General features: G+C 39.8%; 1 protein-coding gene across 4 annotated transcripts in view; it reads right to left on the bottom strand.

Moving 5' to 3' along the window:
* LOC132824973 (coiled-coil domain-containing protein 171-like) overlaps window positions 1-21,290 on the bottom strand; it is a 265,522-nt gene that overhangs the window by 14,969 nt on the left and 229,263 nt on the right. For all 4 annotated transcript variants that reach the window (XM_060839917.1, XM_060839908.1, XM_060839927.1 and 1 more), the window contains one exon: window positions 17,960-18,112. In XM_060839917.1, coding sequence (XP_060695900.1) covers window positions 17,960-18,112 — 153 coding nt within the window. The remainder of the gene's footprint in view (window positions 1-17,959; window positions 18,113-21,290) is intronic.

The following is a 21,290-nucleotide window of genomic DNA, read 5'->3' as shown; positions in this document are numbered from 1 at the left end:
CACAGGATGTAGACGATGCCCAGAAATGTTATTTAAAATAAAGCTTCTCTTTTCCTTCTTTTGGTGAATACATCATGTTTAAAATAATAAACTACTACTGAACTCTTTGCAACTAGAAACAATCCTTACTTTCTAATAGCTTAAATTGCTTACCACTTGGAACAACAATTTCCCACTTCATCCTATGAAAGTATGAAAACAGACAGCACCAATATCCCAACTGCAGCAAATTTTCAGTTGGAAGTATATGTGTTTCCACTCTACATATATGTAATACCAAAGCACTAATACTATATGCACAAGGCTACATTATCCTCCCCTCTCTTTAATTAATATGCAGTTTATCAGATCAAGGCATTGTGCTCAAAAAGATGAGATTGCTGTTTTGTTTGGGGGAAAAGAGGTTTTATGACCTGCCTTGAACAGTGTCACTACTGCAGGTTTGGCAGGCAGCCCACCTCTTCCTCTAGTTTTCATAGGAATGCTCAGCTTGATTTAATCAAGAATGGGCAAGAGACCAAGCAACGAACACTGGGGCAGGTTCAACCCTGCAAACACCACTGCACCAAGAACACAAGTAAGAAAAGGAAAAAAAAACACACCACAGTGGAACAGAACCATATTGTCACAATTTGAATACCTTTAAGATGGACTGGAGAAAAATACAGATAATAAAAATGCGTCCATTACTGAAGAGAATATTTCCTTCTCTGGTTAGACCCCTACTGAGTTATTCAAGCTTTAAAACCTGCATTTAATTCTTGTTGACAAGCTCCTGGGGCAAAGTATTTGCATTTTGTCTACCTACATTCTGAGCCATTGTGTTTGCTCAGAACGTTGTTTCTACATTAACTATTTTTGCAAGTTATTTACAATTGCGCACAAGAACATGTGCATCTCTAGGGCATTTGCCTTGTAGATTATAGTCGACATAATGTATTTAGTCAAAAAACGAACTTAACAATATCATCCACTAGTATTAGACATGGGGAGCCAGCATTGGGTTTCCATAAATTAATATATTTAATTATAAATCCAGAGACACCCTTCAAATTTCTCCAACTTAGCATTTCACAGTTGTAACTATCCTTCCATGGATTACAAATGCGAACTATTATCACCTGATAAAAATGTTATCTACTCTTAATTTACAATCACAAGTAGCAGTGTATTGCTTAAGATGAACTGAAATGTCATATTATGTTAGCCCTGATGTTGGGCCAACATAAAATATCTTTGAAACTGCATATCTTAATGTCATTACCTGCCAATGCTAGAAAAGATTTTGTCCTTATTGCACAATGGAAACTGTATTCTGTGACCATCTATGGGACTGCTGCAACTGACTGTAATTGACAGATGGTTAATTTATTAAGTAGTTCAGCTGCAGCAGCAAAAATATAAGACATAGGAGCAGAAGTAGGCCATTCAGCCGATCAGGTCTGCTCCACCATTCAATTAGATCATGAATGATATCACTCAATGCCATTCTCTTGCCTTAACTCTATAGCCTGTGATTATTTTGCTGATTAAAAATATCTATCTCAGTCTTAAATATACTTAATGATTCTACCTCTACAGCCCTCTGTGGTAAAGAATGCCACAGATTCACTTCCCTCAGAGAAAAAAAATCCTCTTAAAGGTGCAACTCCTTATTTTGTGATTTTGACCTCTGGTCCTAGACTGTCTCAGAAGGAGAAACACCTTTCCATATCTATCCTGTCAAGTCCCTATGAATCTTGCATACTTCATTAAGGTTGATCTCATTTTGCTAAATTCCAGTAAGTACAGGCCTAACATATTAAACCTCTGCTTATAAGATATTCCCTCCATATCTGGGATCAGTTTAGTGAACCTTCTCTGGACTGACTCCAATGCCAGCATACCTTTCCTTAGGGGTCCAAAACTATTCACAGTAGATCAGCAGTGGTCTGACTAGTGCATTGTACACTTTTAGCAAAACTTCACTACTTTATATTCCATTGTCTTCAAATTAAAGGCCAACATTCCATTTGCCTTCCCATTGAACTTGGATGCTAACTTTTTGTGATTCATGCACAAGGACTCTCAAATCCCCCTGTGCTGTACCTTTATGCAGTGTTTCTCTATTTAAATAACATTCAGCTCCTCTATTCCTGCAGCCAAAGTGCATAATCCCACATTTACCCACATTACATTCCATCTGCCAAGCTTTTGCCTATCCTCCTGCAGACTCCTTCTGTCATCCCCAACACTGGCCATTGCACAATTTTACATATCTGCAAACTTAGCAATAGCACACTCACTTTCCTAATCTAAATAATTAATACTTACTGTAATTAATTGCAATTCATATATATGAGAATTTAAAGTGATACAGTTGAAGCGTTGGGGTGGGGGTCGGGTGTGAAGGTGGATGAGAGTGAAGGGACATAGGGGCCACAGAACATTCAACACAAAGGGAGACAATAAGAATGGGATGCAAGTTATGAATCACAGTCAGAGCCTGCAGGTCACTTGCACAAACACAATGTTGGAGCCTTGCCACAATAATTCAAAAATCAACTGTGCAATGTGGTCTCAATGTAGAAAACGGTGCCTCCAAAATGGAAGGAGTAAGTTACTCCTTTTATTCCCCAAGGGGATGGAGTGTGAGGCCCTCTACCATGACTGTAGTGATTAAACAATGAAATTCATCTGCTTTCAATTCATAGTTAAACTGAAAGTCAACATTCGTCAGAGCATCCAATTCTGAAATGCACTTATGAGGTAATCATTAGAAGTGCATTATACACACTGATTATTATCTTGTGATCTTTGAGACTGACAACACACAATGGAAAAAGGCACTCTCTATCGCAACATCATCTTCCCAACACACAGCCCAAATGGGTGGCACAGTGGCTCAGTGGTTAGCACTGCTGCTTTATGGCACTAGGGACCCGGGTTTGAGTCCTGCCTCGGGTGATTGTCTGTAGAGAGTTTGCATATTCTTCCTGTCTGCGTGGGTTTCCTCCGGATGTTCCAGTTTCTTTCCACAATCTAAAGATGTGCATGACAGGTGTAAATATAGGATAGGAGAATGGGTCTGGGTGGGTTACGCTTCGAAGGGTCGGTGTGGACTTGTTGGGCTGAAGGGCCTGTTTCCATACTATAGGGAGTCTAACCTAATCATAATCATATAAAAGCAAGCCAACACCATTACAACTTCCATATTTCCAAGTACAAAAGGAAAGCTGCTACGATATCACTACTGAGGCAGATAGGGAAAAGTGAGAGTTACTGGTGAAATGGTGTCCTCCTAGAAGCTGCCTCATGCCAGTGAAATATGGACATTTTGTTGAGTAGCCCTACATGAGGCAATAATATTTCACTTTAAACTCTTTATCAGAGTGCTTCATTTGCTTTTTTGAAATGGCTACACACTGCCCTCCCTGAGGATAACATTCAGATTCATTGCCAAATATGTCAGGGTTCAATCATGCCAATAATAACACATGTGTAAACTCTCATGTGTATTCTCACTAGTCTGCTTCAGTTTATTAAAAAAAGACTAAGGTAAATCTAGCTGTTCTTCTGGCACTGCTGCTAATCTGAAGAAAAAGACCTAGAAGAGAGCAGACAGAACTACTTCTACTGGCCCAACATAAACAACAACTGCCTATAGCTGCTGCACAGCATCCAGATGGAGAAGTAGCAGTTCAAGGCTCACCACAAAGGTGGAGAGTTCTGATGTGTAACAGTACCCTCAGACATCAGAGCTGCTATCTGTAAGTGACTGAGGCACAGTGCCAAGAAATCTAAGGGTGGCAGGAGCTATCTTCCCACGCCTATGCTAGCTGCTGGTGAGAACATGCGCCTACAAGGGCTCTGTGGCGATCCCATCCTGGTAGCCCTCAGGGTTACAAGTGACCTTAACATTTTTTGCAATTGAGTCATCAGACAGCAATGTCAGGCTTTTGTTGCATTTCACAGTTCTTTTGTCATATGTGCATCCTGCACATTATTAATGTAATATTTGTCACATTCTACCCATTCATCTCATTTCCCCATGATGTAGCCAGTCAAACATTAGTGGCATTAGGATTTTCATCATTGTTGGCTATCCACTAGAGCAGGGTGCAATTGATTGTACATAGCTTTGAGAGCACCCCATCACCATCCAATAGTGTTCATGAACAGAAAAGGATTCCACTGCCGCATAGCAAAGGTAAAACACTGAACAGCCTTTGACCAGAGTCACTGTCAAACAGACCAGAGGCCTCCTGCACAGGACGTTCCAATGTCTGAACTGGTCAGGCAATTCCATGTAGTTTTGCCTAGACAAGGCATCTCAGATTGCAGTGATGTGCTGCTAGACAAGGCAGGTTAGGGGTGGATATGCCGGATGAGGTAATGGTGTAAGATTGAGAGAACTACCTGAGGAGGAAGATGATGGTGAGAAGACAGAAAAAAAGTTTGCATTCAACAGAACAGAGCAAGAGACCTGTGCCCAATTAACTAAGGTCACAAAATGGTATTTCAAAGTGGATGGACCAAAAACAAATTGCTTTTCTTAAGTTGTATTTCTTTTGTACTGTATGATAAACTTTTTAAAAAATCTGTAAAACTTGTGAAGACATATTTGTACCTGAAAGTGATCTTGTAACTAATCAGGACTAGTAAATGTTTAGATTAGCTCTCTAAAACTCAATCTATAATTAAAACGTACATCCCAAAATCTCTAACCTGTGCCATCAAAGTGCTCTCAAAATTTTTTTAGTTGATTTCCCACGCACTATACCTAGATGCAGGCCCAACTTCTGCAACTGGGGTGGGGGTTGCCTGCTGTGTGCTATAATTGAGCAAACTTTGTAGTCTTGTATGGTGAGGCCCTGGCAGCATTCAGCCTAACGGGTACCGGCCTGCTGAATGTCTCCTGCCCAGTTGAAGTTTCACCTCCTCTGACCTGACTTTTTAAAGGGATTGGGGTCATAGGCAGGGGACAGGGAGAAAAGCATGGCACATCTGGAGAACCCGAAGCAGCAGCTGCCAGGGTGTCTATCTACCTTTCCTTCTCCTTACTGGCAGATGTTCCTTAAGAAAGGACACTTGGAGTGAAGTTGAGATCCCTTGTTTCTCCCGCCCTTGTATTGCCACTGACACTGAGCACCCAAGACTACAGTGCTGAAGAATGTGTTTAAGTGGATATATGGCAGCCCCTGGCTGTCTAAGGCTGCTACCAACTCTTCCATAGAGACAGTCAGATGCCCAAATGTTGCAGCCACCGCAGTTGTAAGAACATGGAAGGATTACTTCATTTTATGTTCCACCCCTCTGACACACCCACCTGGTATCCCATCTATATTGCTACAGGTTGGCCATATCACTAATGGTTGAGCACAAGCACTGAGTAGGTTATCTTGTCTCTGACAATTCCTTAGAGTGATGGAAACCTGGGTGTTTCTTCCTCCACCAGATGTGGACATGTATCAGGGATGTGCTGAATAGATTGTGCTGTCCCAGTCTATTCCATATAGATATTGAGGCCTCTGTGCTGGTGGAAAGTGCTCCTCTTCTTAAGAGATGACTCCTCTTAAGCTTCACAGTTGTCCATCAGAAATGTGCTGTCACAACAGTAATCAGTCTGTGGCCTCTATTTAGCTAATATCCGAAGATGTCAAGATAATGCTTCAGGACTAGAAGGAATTAGTTGGTGAAGACTGAGAAAAGGCCATCAACAGAAATGTACTAAGTTTGGTTCTCACTCAAACAAAATAGAGCACAATGTTGCTCAGTTGGGTTGGCGGCCCAGTGGTATCGCCCTGTCACTACTGGAATGGCCCTAAGATTTTCCGCACAGTTCAAAAGTCCTTTCCTGTAAGGGAATGAAGAATCTGGAGTCTACTAAAATCCCACAGATCTTGGCACTCCTAACCTGGTTACAGGCCAGTATTTCCAGTAATGAGACAAAAAAAAAAGGCTGGTAATGAGTGCAGTAGCATTTTGCAATCACACAAAATGGTGAAAATGAGTAGGAGGTTCTGTGGGCATTAAGGAGTTTAGAAGTTTGAGGGAATAAAGTGGGAGTGAGCCTATCTGTAGGCATGATGCATGTAATGTCAGGACTTGCAGTCCACCATCCCTAGTGGGAAGCATGTGCATTGGCAGAGTTAGAGTGAGGGTAAGTAACAGAGGGAAAATGTCAAATTGCTTTGCAGTCTATAGCAGATCATTTTTTTCTTCTTGTGGAACTGTTACCTGTCCCTGTTCAGTAAAGCCACTTCAGTGACCCATGCTACAATCTGGCTTGGGTGCGACTGAGGAGATGGCCTTCATTTCTTGTCAGCCAGGAAGAGGACAGACCTTCTCTCAGTGAACTCACCCAGCAATGCCCAATGAGCATTTTTGGTAAGCATCGGAGCCAATTAGGCCTTCTTAGGAGCATTGTGATCAGTTTTGGGGTGACCGCAAGCTGAATGAATGCGCGTGGCTTGTAACATCTGAGGTGACCTTCAGTTGGCCTGTAAATTTGGCACCTCTGCTTGGAGCTTGGAATATATAGCAAAGTGGTGAGAATTTCCAGGCTACTTGCCAAGCACTTTGCCAAGAACCCACACAACAGCTCACTAGCATAGATAATGAGACATTAAGACAGTGATTGGGCAACATGGCACACATCAACCATGGCAGATATCATGCCACTCAAATACTCAATGGCACAATTCAACTTCAAATTTCCTGTGTGTCACCTTCCTGCCTCTTTCCTACTTCATGCAGCGCAGGAAAGCTGAAAGACGGTTTTCTTACCCAGGGGTCAATTATGTGCATAAGTGATAACTTAAGTGCACCATTCCACCACTGGTCGTATTGTCAATTGCAGAAAAATTCCTGGCATGTAGGCTTGGGCTTCATATCAGATGCCTAGTGGACAAACTGAAGTGTCTGGAGTAATATGTCCTTTAAATTGACAACCTTATCATCAATCTCCCCCCACCACCCTCCCTGTAACAAAGCCTCATTGGCTGACCCCAGCACTTGTTCCCAAGGATTCTAGAAACAATCCAGTTTGTGGGTTGTGCTACAATGTTAAGTAGTTTCCCTTATTTCCAATTGTACTGCTGGTCATGAACTATCAGTCAACTATCCCTCACCAGCACTTCCAGGAAGAACGTGCACTCACAGCAGCCAGAGGACCAAACAGTAGGCAGGTAGGTGCCCTTTGGATTAAATCCCATGTGAATCCTGGCCACGCTAAGCCAGATTTAGCATCAGTTTTGCAGTCAGCAGATTAGCCTCCCATTGTGACCATTAAATTCTACTTAATGAGTCCAGAAACCTAAATGATTCCAATGCAGAACTAAGGCTGTTCTGAACCTCAACTGACCATGAGGCTATGCATTTAACCAGATTATGACGTGCAAGATTAGCTCATTCAAATTTGCATGGTCACAGAGCCAGCGTAATTACAATTTCAAATGCCTCTGATACTGCAGGGGAATGGCAGAAACATACACTGGCGGCAAGCATTTGGATCCAAATTGGGTCAGAGTTTGGAGGGGTAAAGCATGAACAGGGGAAGCAAAGGCTCTACAGTAGCAGGATATAAGCCTTTTATTTACTTGAAACTTAAGCTACTGTAAGTAACAGGGTTGGGTATTGAAATAGGTCCTAGGCAGAGATTCTGGGAATATTAACTTGAAGAACAGTGATTGGACTTGTATTGTTAACTATGTTTCTCTCTCTAAAATGCTGGCAGACCTGCTGAGTTTCTTCAGTATTTTATGTTTATTACTGTGTATATCAGCATGTGTTTTAGGGTAGAGGATAAGTTCTTCCAATATTCTGTTTGTTGGTCAATACTGAGAGAAGACACAGACCAGTGTTCATCAAGACCCTTAATATGCAAGAGAAGCTAGCCGTTACTCTCTTCCTGGGGGGAGCAGTGAAAAGCCCTAAAGAAAGCATTATTGGACGGATATTGTCATATCCCTCATGTGAGAATTGAAGAATTGCAACAAAAGGAAGGATATCTCCCTATTCCAAGTTCAATATGGAATGTCCTGTATTAAGCAAGGTTGCCTTAGCCAATTGTGTGATCCATTTTCATAAAATGACAAGTCTTGCCCTTTGTGAGCAAGAAGGAAAGTCTCCAATTATCATTTTTTTACGAAGGTTTACTATAGGAGTAGTTTTTAGAAGTTCTGCTTTGTTAGTTTTTGTAGTCGTATTTTCTAGATTTTATGAGTCTTTTACTGTTTCCACTCAGTACGTTATGAGTAGGGTTCTTCCTCTCGAGGGGTCACAGGTTGTTTCAGATGGCTACGGGTAGTTGCTCGTTTAAATGATGCACCTGGAATATTAAGGGGAGTCACTCACCAATTAAGAGAAAGAAAATACTTTCAAGTCTTAGGAAAGAGAAGGTTGATGTTGCTCTGTTGTAAGAAACATATCTAGACGATAAGGAACATTTAAAGTTACAATAGGGAGGGTTCGGCTGCTTTTGGATTCAGTACTGTCCTGTAGAATTGGGAACATAGCCATTTCTGACCATGTGGCAGTATATTTCGAGGTTAAGGCCAGGTAATAGGACAGGCTTGCGGCGCATGGATCCTTTTCTCCTGAAGGGTAGCAAGTTTATTGAGTACTTTTCGTGGGAGTTTAAAATTTTCTGGGATATTAATTTGGGTCAGTCAGTAACTCACTGGTGTTCTGGAAAACTGCCAAGGCCAATGCAAGGGATATAATTATTTCTTACTCAGCGACCCAGAAGCTTGAGGCCCGGTTGAAGGCAGCCAAGATGGCATACTTTGACAGGCCGTCTATGACCAAGCTATAGCAGATAACAGCTCTCCTGGCTGCTCTGAACTCTGTGTTCATCCAAACAGCGAAAAGAGAGATTTCCTCCATGAAACAAAGGCTATTCGAGTACGGTGATAAGTGGGTAAATGCCTGGCATATCTGGTTAGAAAGAAGAGCACCCTCCAATCTATTAAATTTATTAGAGAGGATACTGGTACTCTCACTTGCAATTCCAAAAAGATTAACGTGGCATTTAGGAAATTTTACTCTGAGTTGTATCAATCGGAGATTTGTGAGGGCAGGTTGGCGAAGATGGAGTCCTTTTTAAAGTAAATGGACCTTCCAGGTATAACTTCAGGGCAGGCGTCCCTTTTGAAGGCCCCTTTGACAATGCAAGGAGGCAGCAAGGGAGCTCCAAAGTGGTAAAGCACCTGGCCTGGATGGATTTCAGAGTGAGTTTTATAAGGAGTTTATAAATATGTTTGCCAGGCCAATGGTGGACATGTATAATTACTCAGATAGTCAGGACTGGCTCCCATCTTCTCTGACAGAAGATAATATCTACCTTATTCTCAAGAGAGGGAAAGCCAAGAGGACTGTGCTTCATATAGGCCCATCTCTCTGCTAAACATGGATTTTAAAATTCTGTTGAAAACACTTGCGCTGAGGTTGGAGGAGGTATTGCCCTCTATTGTAAAGGAGGACCAGACAGGTTTTATTGGGGGTTGAAGATCTTCTAACAACATTAGAAGAGTGCTGAACATGGTCCACGTGTGCCAGCAGAGGCCAATTCTGAGCTTGGTAGTCTCCCTAGATGCGGAGAAGGCATTTGACCTGGGGGAATGGCCGTACCTTTTCTATGTCCTGGAACGGTTTGGTCTTGGGGGGTCTTTGCCAGGTGGCTGGCAGTGTTGTATCGTGAGTCTATGGCAGTGGTCCTTACTAATGGCATAACATCTGACAATTTTGGTATTGGTAGAGACAGCCGGCAAGGGTGTCCCATTTCACCGCTGCTGTTCACACTGGTGATTGAGTCATTGGTGGAGGCTACCTGGAGGGACTCTAATATAGTTGCTACAGAGGTGGGATCGATTGGTGGGGTATTAAATCACCCTTTATGCAGTTGACGTATTTCTTTTTCTAACTAATCTAACAATATCTGTCTCCCATTTAATACAAAAGATTAATTAATTTGGCTCATTCTCGGGATATAAAATCAACTTTATGAAATTGGAGGCCATGCCAGTGGGGGTTTTTTGGAAGTACCCGATCTTGAAGGTGGAATCCAATTCACTTTCAGGTGGTCACAGGTAGGTTTTCCAAATTTAGGCATTTTTATTACTCCTGCCTTTGATCAATTATATAAAGCTAATTTTGTGCATTTGCTTGAGAAGATAAGACAGGACCTTCAGCGTTGGGAAGCTCTACCAATATCTTGGTTGGGTAGAATAGCTCTGAATGTTCTTCCTTGCTTATTATATCCCAGGCGAATGCTCGCTCTGATCGGATTCCACCTTCAAACAATGTGGAGACTTAACGGTTGGATTGGTTCTTTCATCTGGCACCGCAGGTTATCTCTTATTAAGCTTGCTAAACTGCAGCTTCCACATGGGATTGGGAGGGGGGATGTTGGGGATAGAATTCCCAGATTTCAAGTGATATCAAATAAGGGCTCTATTATCCTAGGTAAATGATTGGGCTTATCAGGACATTGAGGCCACCCAGGCAAAATGCCCCCTTATTAATTTGCTGTTTATGGACAAGATGAGGACTGTCACGGAGCATTTTAGAAACCTGATTGTCATTACACAGTTAAAGCGTGGAGAAATATGTGACAAAGCGAGGGTAATTAATATAAAACTTCCCTCTTACTCCCATAATAGGAATGCCAGGATTAACTGAGCCATAAATATGAATTGTCCAGTATTTTTCGTTATTTTCAGATTAGGGACTTTATACAGAAAAAGACCATACTATTGGTTGACCCTATAAGTCCAATGTAGAGAGGAGAGTACCTCGGTCCACAGGTATTCTCTCGATTAATACCCTCTACCATTACTGGGAGGTGATGTCTTGGAGGACTTTGAGGAGTTCTGCAGGATCTGGACTCAAGAACTGGGAGTTGAGATCTTGACAAAGGTATGGGAGAACATTTGGGAGAATGTGAAAAGGATTTTGATCTGTGCAACTGAAGGTTCTCCACAGGACCTATTTGGCTCCAGAGCGACCTGTGAAATTTAAATAAAGGAACGCCCCCAATGTGCCCCAAATGCAAAATAGGCATTGGTACTCTCACCCATTGCTTGTGGTCATGCCACAAGCTTTACAGGTAGTCGGGCGCTGTAGCAAATGTTTTCGAGTGCATTTTGGGAACCAAAGTCAAGGTGAATCCAGTATATCTCCTCTAGGGCCTGCCAAATCTGCCTTCTTTAGATAAGTATGGGAAGACATTCTTTAATATTCTTACATAGTGTGCAAGGAAGAACATTCTGATGAGCTGGATCTTGGAAAATCCCCCAGGCCTGACGGGATGGTGCACATTAGTTATGGAACATGTCCCCTTAGGCTTCCTTACAAGCATGGTGCACCAGAAAACAGAACTTTTTCTGTATAGCCATGAAGACTGGGTCTGGCGGGCCGGGGACCCAGAGAGGAAGAATCCCGAATAAATATGGGGATGCCCCTGATGATGGGGAACTTTGGTGCAGTTGCGCTGAGTGGTGTAATTTAATTTAATTGAATTTATTTTGTTTAATTATTTATTGAATTGTAGTATGGGTAGAATTTTTAGTTTTTTAATTTGTTTTATAAAGTAGAGTAGTAGTTAGCTTTTGTTGTTGTTGTTATACTATAAGATAGTTATACTATTTTTATTGTAATTTTATAATTTTGTAGAAAATTAAAAATCTTCTTAAGATAAAAAAAGGACAAGTCATCTGCACAGTTTTACTATATTATAACTGCAGCTCACAATGAATGTGCAATTTTTGCCAAAGTGTGTCAGGTTTATTGCATAGCCTTCCATCTGATGGTTTTACTTGTCATTAGGTTTGCTGGAGACTGTTAACAGAAGGCTGAAATGTACTATCAGATCAAAAAGCTACATTAAATTTCTTAGTAGTGATACATTTAACACTGGATACAAAAACAACATGGTGGCAACTTAAAATTGCATCTGGAATTATTGATTCACATGACTAAATTGTTGTTTACCCTCTGTGTTATTTTGTGTTATTTACTTGATGCAAGGTTGTGAAAAATTATTGAAAAATATCTACAAGAAATATAAATGATAAATTTGGCAAATGATAATCAAACATTCTCCATGGATAACTCATCATTTTAGATTGCATAAAGCATTTCACCAATGTGGCAGAATACCTATTCTTCATTTGTGAAACATTTTTATGCCTAGATGTATTGTAGCTGGGTTTGAAGGACAAATGGTCTGAAACTACTTTCAAACTGCCATCCTATAACTGAAATAACAATCTATTGTTTTCTAAAGTGATGGAAAGAAACATAACTCTCTACCAATTACAGTCTGTTCTGATATAAAGAAAAAAGTCTGGTTCGCGTGCAATCTCGTGTTATAAGAAAATTGTACAATTGCCATGCCATTTAAGCTAATGGGCCTGGAATAGGATTATAGCCAATACAGGTCAGGAAAATTCGCGTCCTCCAAAATAATGGTCTAAATTCTTTAATTGCGTTAAAGCCAATTTGCATTGAAGAAACACGCATTATAGCAGAACCGACCGTACTTTGAAAAATTGGCCTAAACGTTAGGAAAGAATCAAGATATAATACATCCATTGCATTAATAGAGTTATGAGAATATTTCAGAGATCATTATATCAAAGAGTCAAATGCAATGGAAGCATGCAACTTGTGGCATTTACGATTACAAAGTTTCAACTACTGGACTTGAGGCTTTTTGCATGACTATCCAATTTAACTGATATTAGCTACTTTTCAGGGATTATTTTTGCTGGCATGGATATTTGAAGATAGTAATATTCTGGGAAAGTTCCAACTGAGAACTCTCCAGGTTAAGTTGGATGCCTAGCTCAATGAATAATGCTACTGCTTTGAAGATATCTGATCTCCTTGATGGTATGCTTCCGTATTTCAGGTTCTATATAAAGGCCTACACGGTGCACTTATTTTGCACACATAAAGGAGGTTTCAATCCATTTCCCATTGTCCAAGTTCTTGAATAGCTTTCATGCTTCTTTTACTGATTCCTGCTGAAACTTTTGATCCTGAAATTTGTAAAAAAACTTATTACTCTTGAACAACAAGCCCGGTCTATGTTTGGAAAGTTAAAATCATTTGCCATAACCACCGTATTATTCTTACAGGGAATTGAGATCTTCTTACAAATTTGTTTCTCAATTTCCTGCTGACTATTGAAGGTCGATAGTACAATCCCAATTAAGCGATCATCCCTGTCTTATTTCTCCGTTTCACCTAAATAACCTCCCTGGACGAATTCCCAGGAATGGAGCTAGATGAACTTCAGATCATTCAGGAGGCTGAGGGGGTGATAGAGACGAGCTATAGGGAGGTAGTCACACCAAAGTTACAGGATAAAGGTAGCTGGGTGACTGTCAAGAGAGTGAAAGGGAATAAGCAGACAGTGCAGGGATCCCCTGTTGCTGTTCTCCTCAACAATAAGTATATTGTTTTGGATACTGTTGCAGGGGAGGCAGGGGTTACTTAGCAGGAGAAAGCCAGGTCTCTGGCACTGAGTCTGGCTCTGTGGTTCAGAATGGAAGGGGGGAGAATAGGAGGGCCACCATGATAGGAGATTCAATGGTTAGAAGAACAGACAGGAGATTTTGTGGTTGCAAACAAGACTCCCGGGTGCCAGCGCCAGGGATGTCTCAGATCGGGTCTACAGGATTCTTTAGGGGGAAGGTGAGTAGCCAGAAGTCGTGTTACACATCAGTACCAATTACATAGCTAGGAAAAGGGATAAGAAACTGAAAAGTAAATATAGGGAGTTAGCTTGGAAGCTAAAAGACAGGACGAGCAGAGTAGTAATCTCAGAATTACTACAGTGCCACGGGGCTTGTGAGGCTAGGAACGGAGAGCAACTGCAGCTGAACACATGGCTGTATAGCTGGTGTAGGAAGGAGGGCCTCAGATATTTCAATCATTGGGATACCTTCTGGGGAATGTGGAAGCTGTACAAGGAGAACGGGTTGCACCTGAATTGGAGGGGTATCAAATTCCTGTGTGTGAGGTCTGCTAGAGCTCTTTCAGAGGGCTTAATCTAATTTTGCAGGGGGATGGAAACTGGAGCTACGGATCAGAGAATGGGGTAGCTCAGAAATTGGCAGCTACAGCATGCAGAGAGGCTGTGAGGAAGGACAGACAGCTGATAGGGCAAAGTTGCAGTCAGTGTGATGGGTTGAAGTGTGTCTATTGTAATACAGTAAGTATCAGGAATAAGGGTGATGAACTTAGAGCATGGGTCAGTACTTGGAGCCACAATGTTGTGGCCATTATGGAAACTTGAATAATACAAGGGCAGGAATGGTTGTTGGTTTGGGGTGGTATGGTGGCTCAGTGGTTAACACTGCTGCCTCACAATGCCATGGACCTGGGTTCGATTCTAGAATTGGGCAAGTTGTGTGGAGTTTGCTCATTCTCCCCAGGCCTGTGTGGGTTTCCTCTGGGTGCTCCTGTTTCCACTCACAATTCAAAGATGTGCAGGTTGGGTGAAATTGCCCATACTGTTCAGGGATGTGTAGGTTAGGTGCATTAGTTGGGTGTAAATGTAGAGTAATAGGTTCAGGGAATGGGTCTGAGTGGGTTACTCTTCAGAGGGTTGTTGTGGACTTGTTGGGCTGAAGGGCCTGTTTCCACACTATAGGGATTCTACGACTTTAATTTTATTCTGATCTTCTGGGATTACTGGAGATCTTCATCACAAAACCGGCAGATCTAACAAACGTATTGGGCAATGTAGTTTTCTTACCTCCTACCTTCTTGGAAATATTAGAAAAATGTTCATGGCGCAACATTGTAAAAGCAACTGACCCAATAGACTATTACACAAAAGGCTGAACACTTGGCGCTCATCAACTATATCTCCAGAACTAAATATTCTGTCAGTCTCAAAGGAAATCTGGCTACAAGAGATATAAATCGCCCTGGTTTCCTGATCTGGAATGCAATCATTTTTATCAACTGTTATTAAGGGAAGCAATTGGGTTAGTGGCAGATTGAGACCTGCAGCTGACTGTCAATTGACCACTTACGGGTATCTATTAGTTGTGGGGTGAGTGGGACCTTCTCATTAGAAATCAATTGCTGAGGTGGTAGGAAGGGGACAAATGTCTTTCCAGGGCCAACTGTTCAATAGTTTACATCTCTTTCCACTTTTTTGCACCTCCAGAGAGGGAAATATCACAAAGAAGTCACAGTAGAAACATGTTAAAAGAAACTGTGCTTGTTGTATCATTTTCACTAATAGGTCATAGGAGATCACAGCATCTCTACAGTGTGGAAACAGGCCATTTGGCCCAACAAGTCTATACCAACCCTCCAAACAGTAACCCACCCAGACCCATTCCTCTACCCTATTAATGTATATTTACCCCTAACTTAAACATACTTGAAAACTATGGGCAATTTAGCATAACCAATTCATCTAACCTGCACAGCTTTGGATTGTGGAGGAAACTGGAGCACCTGGAAGTAACCCACGCAGACATAGGGAGAGTGTGCAAATTCCACACAAACGGTCACCCAAGGCTGGAATCGAAACCGGGTCCCTGGTGCTGTGAGACAGCAGTGCTAACCACTTGTTTTGATCTTATCAAGATATAGGGAGGATAATAAAGCAAGAACATTTGTGCATTCTCAAAGTCTAAAAATGCCAAATGGTATTTTTACTTCAAATCACAACTTTGCAATCCCTTTTTGCACATGAAATGTTATTTGGTCACCTGAGTCCACTTATCAATAAAGTGCTTAAAGCTACCATATCCACTGATTCTGAAGTTTGCATGTGCAGTTTGACTTTAAAACTCTCATCCTGACTTTCAAATGTGGTTTAATGCCACATTCTGTTTAGTAACATTCATGTGAAGTACGTTAATTAATTTTACTACATTAAGAGGACAATATAAATGAAAGGTTTTGCTGCACTGCTCTATGCAGAAATCCACATTATGCGCTACAGATTTGCAAAGAACTTCTCGATGCCAGCCATAAATTTGGTTTTTAGTAGCTTGAATTTGTGTCTTTTGTAATATTTTCCTTGTTCTTTGATCATGATCATAAAATAGAATAAATTTCCAAAGGCCTATAGCTACAAACTAACAGAAAGCTACTATGAAGCAAAGCACGGATTATTTGAACGTGTTGAATGTGAACAGCGTGCTTAAATTAATTTTCATGCCATGAAATATTTATTATTTGCAAACTAATAATATGAAATAGAATTTTCAATATACCAAAATAGTGCATTGAAGTTGCCTTGCAAGGCACAATTTTTATGAACATCCCTAATTCCCGTTCAGATTCCAATAGCTGTGTTCGTTTTATCTGTATACCTCAGTAAAGTATACCCCACAGAATTCTCTTAGCAACCAAACTAACCAATTAACTGGTCTTATTTTACATCCAAGATGACAAAATCAGCAATTTTTCCATCCAAAAAATGTCATTTTAAATGACATTAATCTTACTCCATTTAATATTTAATCTTCAAAAGTTCCATCCCATTTTCATTTTTGACTAATATTTGGATCTAAGATAAAAAAAAACCTTATAGTTATTTCAAGAACAGAAAACACACTAGTCCAGATTTTGCAGTAGTAATGATGGTGAAACCCTCAGCATTCACTATAATTACGCCACTGAAGCTGTTAGCAACTTCTATAGACTACAGAATAATGCAGAAATCTCGAAGTTACTGTCAATGAATTCACATTATTCCAGAAGATGCGCTGTTGAGGCATCCCAGACTACCGTTTATGAAAATTAATTGAAATCAATAAACTCCTCCACTGTTGCTTAAAAAAAACCCTTATTGAATGAGGTGCAATTGGTTTTTAATGTTTTATCAATTTCGTATTTACTGTTAAACACCCTCATTGGTCCTGAAAAGTTATTTTTGTATTTGTAAATGTCAAATTTCACATCAGCCGATGTATGATGACCATCGTTTGCTATAAACTAAGTAAATACCTGTGTTTATTGCAGCCATTTTGGATTTCAACAAAATATATTTTAGTTTGTCATTACGTATGTACTGTGAAAAGTTAACAAACAAAATTCAACATTCAAAAAAAAAGTTAACCTTTTCTCATGAAAGTTTATATATCTTTAGTTTAGCTTCTACCTTTATCCAGTTATAATCATTTAATTGAATTTTTTCAGATAGTAAATGTAATTGATATTAACTTTGTGGTTTTGCTGTGTAAAAGTTTTAATATGACTGGCTGGTTGCCATCACTGCTTCTGCACATCTGGAGACCTCTTTGTCCTTTGGCAGATTAAAATTGTATAGAAAAGTAAAATGCTGCAGAGATTGCTAGATCACGGTTGTCAGCTTTATTTTGAGGTCAACAGTGAGCATTGTGAGACTGGCAGACAATTGGTCTATCCAAGATCAGGCAGTTGAAGGTAGACTTATCTTGCAGTCTATCCTACAAGATTTTTCAAACAAGCATTAGGTCACTCATTTGCACAAAGGACTGAAAGTCTGCTTCGGATGTAAGTGCAACATGCCTAAATTTTTTCCAGCTTTTATTAACATGGCGGTCTTCCCACTTCCGGCTTGTAGTGAGCATCCACTTCCTGCTTGCTGAATTTGATGGATTAGAAGTTCTTACATGTAGCTACATGACTGAATTTCATGCTGGTTTAATTATTAAGAACCTAACAAAACATAATTTTCTCCAGAATGTTGTTTGAAAAGTGACTATATTGCAATGGAAAATGTCCATGCATTTTTTACGGTTTTTACACGAGTTAATCAAAATTATGTCTTAGTTTGTTAACTTTTCAAAGCACATATATAATGACAACCAAAACATATTTTGTTGAAGCCCAAAATGGCTGCAATAAACACAAGTATTTGCTTAGATAATAGCAAGCGATAGTCATCATACATCTGCTGCTGACAATTTAGGGGTGACCTACCTGCAAAACATTATGTGTGAAAACAGACACTTACTGGAACTAAGCCATTATTTTCACGCAGGCATGCAGTCTGAAGTTCTGATTTGAGAGCTGCAATGTGTTTTTGATGTGAAGTGATTTCTGTTTCCAGAGCAGTAACCCTGGAGCTAGCCAGCTGGTAAACGTCCATGAAAGTCTGGGTTAAATTCTAGTGAAACAGAACAAAAAAAAAGACAAAGGTAATTATCAACAATGACTAAGCTTATATAAAATATTTCACGAAGCATTTGATACAGCACATTTTTACTTTTTTTATTGAAATGACAGGTTTGAAAAATAATTCGACTACCAGTTCCAAGTTGTAAACAACAACATTCTGCTAATATCCTTCACATTGATTATATCACAATTCATATAAGCAAAACATTCTGTTTCTTGAGGTATGTGATTATAATATACAACGCACAATATAGCATTATAGTATAGGAATATCAGGAGTCAAGGTCCTGTAATCTTCTGACAGAAAAACAGTTATAATCGACAATCTTATAATGTGACTGAAGTGTCGGACCTGACCATTTTAATATAATACTTTATCCCGTCTGTGAACCACACAGTGAAACAATTTTTCTCATCATTTATAAGCTTGGTAAGTTATTAGTTTTAAAGTGGCATACAGCTCTCAGAGAATAGCCTGACTATACCATGTCAGAAAAACAGGAAATAAAATTCTGTTTATGTGTATTATGGAGAACTGCAGTCCCAACTGTATACTATTGATCAGGCAAGATAATAAAGTTAACTGCAGAAGCGAGTCAAAATGGTACAGTAGTGCTGGTAACTTTATATCCACTCATTACTATAATACAGTTGGGATTAATGGAGTTCTTCATAACAGGTAAACTATATTTCGCTCTTCAAAGAATTGTTTTCCCTTTGGAACTTATCTACTTCCCAAAGTGTAACAGCAAAAATTATTTTCCAAAGCTTGTTAAGTACAGTACAGTATAGTACCCCCTGACTGTGCTAATTAGAGGCTACTCCACCTTTGGTGCTTCTGTATTTGAAATCATGTACCATCACCCAAGGTAAAATTAGTCCAGCTAATAAGTATATGTTGTATTGCATACAATTGGCACTCTTTGATATATACGGACCAAAATCATTAAAAGGAATGTTTATGTAACTTTAAACTGGAAACACTGCTAATATAATGATTACACCTGGAAACAGAAATTCCTCACAAGTGTGGAATGTTATTTTACGAAGTATCATGTACAACAGTAGACCACGTTTGAAGAAAAACACAGAAGGGAAACCTCTGTTCATTTAGTTAAAAGGCAAAACTTCATGGAGAAAATAATAAATAGCTTTTGCCTTAGTCATTCAGCAGAATAGTGATTTCAAACAGTAGTGCAGTCAATGATTAAACAGATCACAAATATACGCAATAATACAAAGTGTCCACATGCAGATTGCACAATAAATTAGGGCATGAGGTCCTTCCATAACTGTGCTCCACTAACAGATTGAATGATAACACCACCCTTCCATGGCTTGTTTCTCACACAATTTCATCAGCAGCACTCTGTCCATGATCCTATTGTCCAACATATCATTATATCTGAGACTCTTTCTACAGTTTGTTGCAAAGCATCTTTGAAAGGGTCAAGCACTTGGAAGTTTTGCCTTAGCATCTTAATATAAAGTCAAAGAATCATGGGATGCAAAAGAAAACCATTTGACCCATTGAGCCTGTGTTTGCTCTTTTGTAGAACTATTCTATTAATCCCGCTTCTCTGGCTTTTTGCAAAAGCCCTGTAAATTTTTTTTTTCTCACTTTCAAGTATCTAATTCTATTGTGAATGTTGCTATTGATTCTACTTTCACCAAACTTTCAGGCAGTGCATTCTACATTCAGACCATTAAGTGAAAATGTTTTCTTCATGTAATCACTGGTTCTTTTGCCAACCATCTTACATCTGAATCTTCTGGTCATTAACCTTCCTGCTACTGAAAACAATTTCTTTCTCAGTATCTGATCAAGACTCTTCTAGAGCCTACACCTCTACTAAATTTTCCCTCAATCTTGCTGTTTAAAGTGGTAAGTACCAAAGCTTCTCTTCATCCCAATCACCAAACTAGTAAAACTCTTCTGCACATTGACCATGGTCATGGCATACTTTGTAAAGTGTAGTGTCCAGAACTGAATGCAATACTTCAGCTGAGACCTAAGTATTCCTTGTTTTTGTATTCTAATTCTCTATTAATAAAACCCAAAATTATACTTTTGAAAAATATTATTTTCAACTTGTTCTGCAATCTTCAGAGATTTGTGAACATACACCCCAGTGACTCTGTTCCTGACTTTGCTTTAACATTATATCATTTTGTTCATTACATGTCTCTCTATTCTTCCTGTCAAAGTGTATCAATTGACACAGTGTTGAATGTCATCTCCCTAGTTTTTGTCCATTTCACAAGCTTGCTTATGCCTCCTGAAGTCTGTTATGATCCTTCTACTTGTGTACTGAATTTGAATTATGTCTGTCTATAATGTTTAAAATGATGCTCTGTATGTCCAGTCCATGCATATTTGCCAAATAAGCAATACTCTCATCTTACTCCTGAAAAATCCACTGTATATTTACATTTTTCTAAACCACTGCTCTACTTTTTTCTGTCCCCAGGACGATTTGTATTCAGTCTACAAATGTCCTTTAACCCCATGGGCTTCAATGTGTGTGTGCTGAAGCTCCAGTTTGCCTAAGTGTTCACTGTATCAATTCATTGCTGGCATATGGAGGGTTTGTACAAACGTGCTGATAACATTGCTTGGACCACCTAGCTCAAGAGGGTCAGTCATCAATCCCTCTCTCTCAAACAGCTGTGGCATGTTTGATTTCTTCATAATGAAAGCATAACTTACACTCCCTCACCATGCCAACAGTCTTGCTCAGAAAAGAATGATATACATATGCAAGAGTGGATTCCTGTTCACATACCCACACAGCAACAGACTTTACATATAAATTTTCCAAAGTATGCTGTTGGTGGCACACGTGCTATTCACGGCTGATGCCATTTGGTATAGCAACTCAGGAAAATCAGCAGTGTAGAACTGCTACTGCACAGCCAACTATTGCTTCTGATTACTGCTGCACCTTATATAAATGGGGATGCATTGTGACGTACAGCTTTGCTTACTTATTTTAGTAAAATTCTACAGTAAAGTGATTAACTCCTAGATGAGATCCATGTGATCTAAAAGTCAAGACAGTAGCAGCCTTCAACACCACTGACAGCAGAATATTAATGGTTATCTACCCTGCAAACCTTTTTAGACCATATTGCACACCTCAATGTCTTTTTACACTAGCCATATA

Source organism: Hemiscyllium ocellatum, chromosome 2 (genome assembly GCF_020745735.1).
Source record: "Hemiscyllium ocellatum isolate sHemOce1 chromosome 2, sHemOce1.pat.X.cur, whole genome shotgun sequence".
NCBI lineage: Eukaryota > Metazoa > Chordata > Chondrichthyes > Orectolobiformes > Hemiscylliidae > Hemiscyllium > Hemiscyllium ocellatum.
The sequence above is the reverse complement of the archived record's forward strand: the minus strand, read 5'-3'. Positions and strand labels throughout refer to the sequence as shown.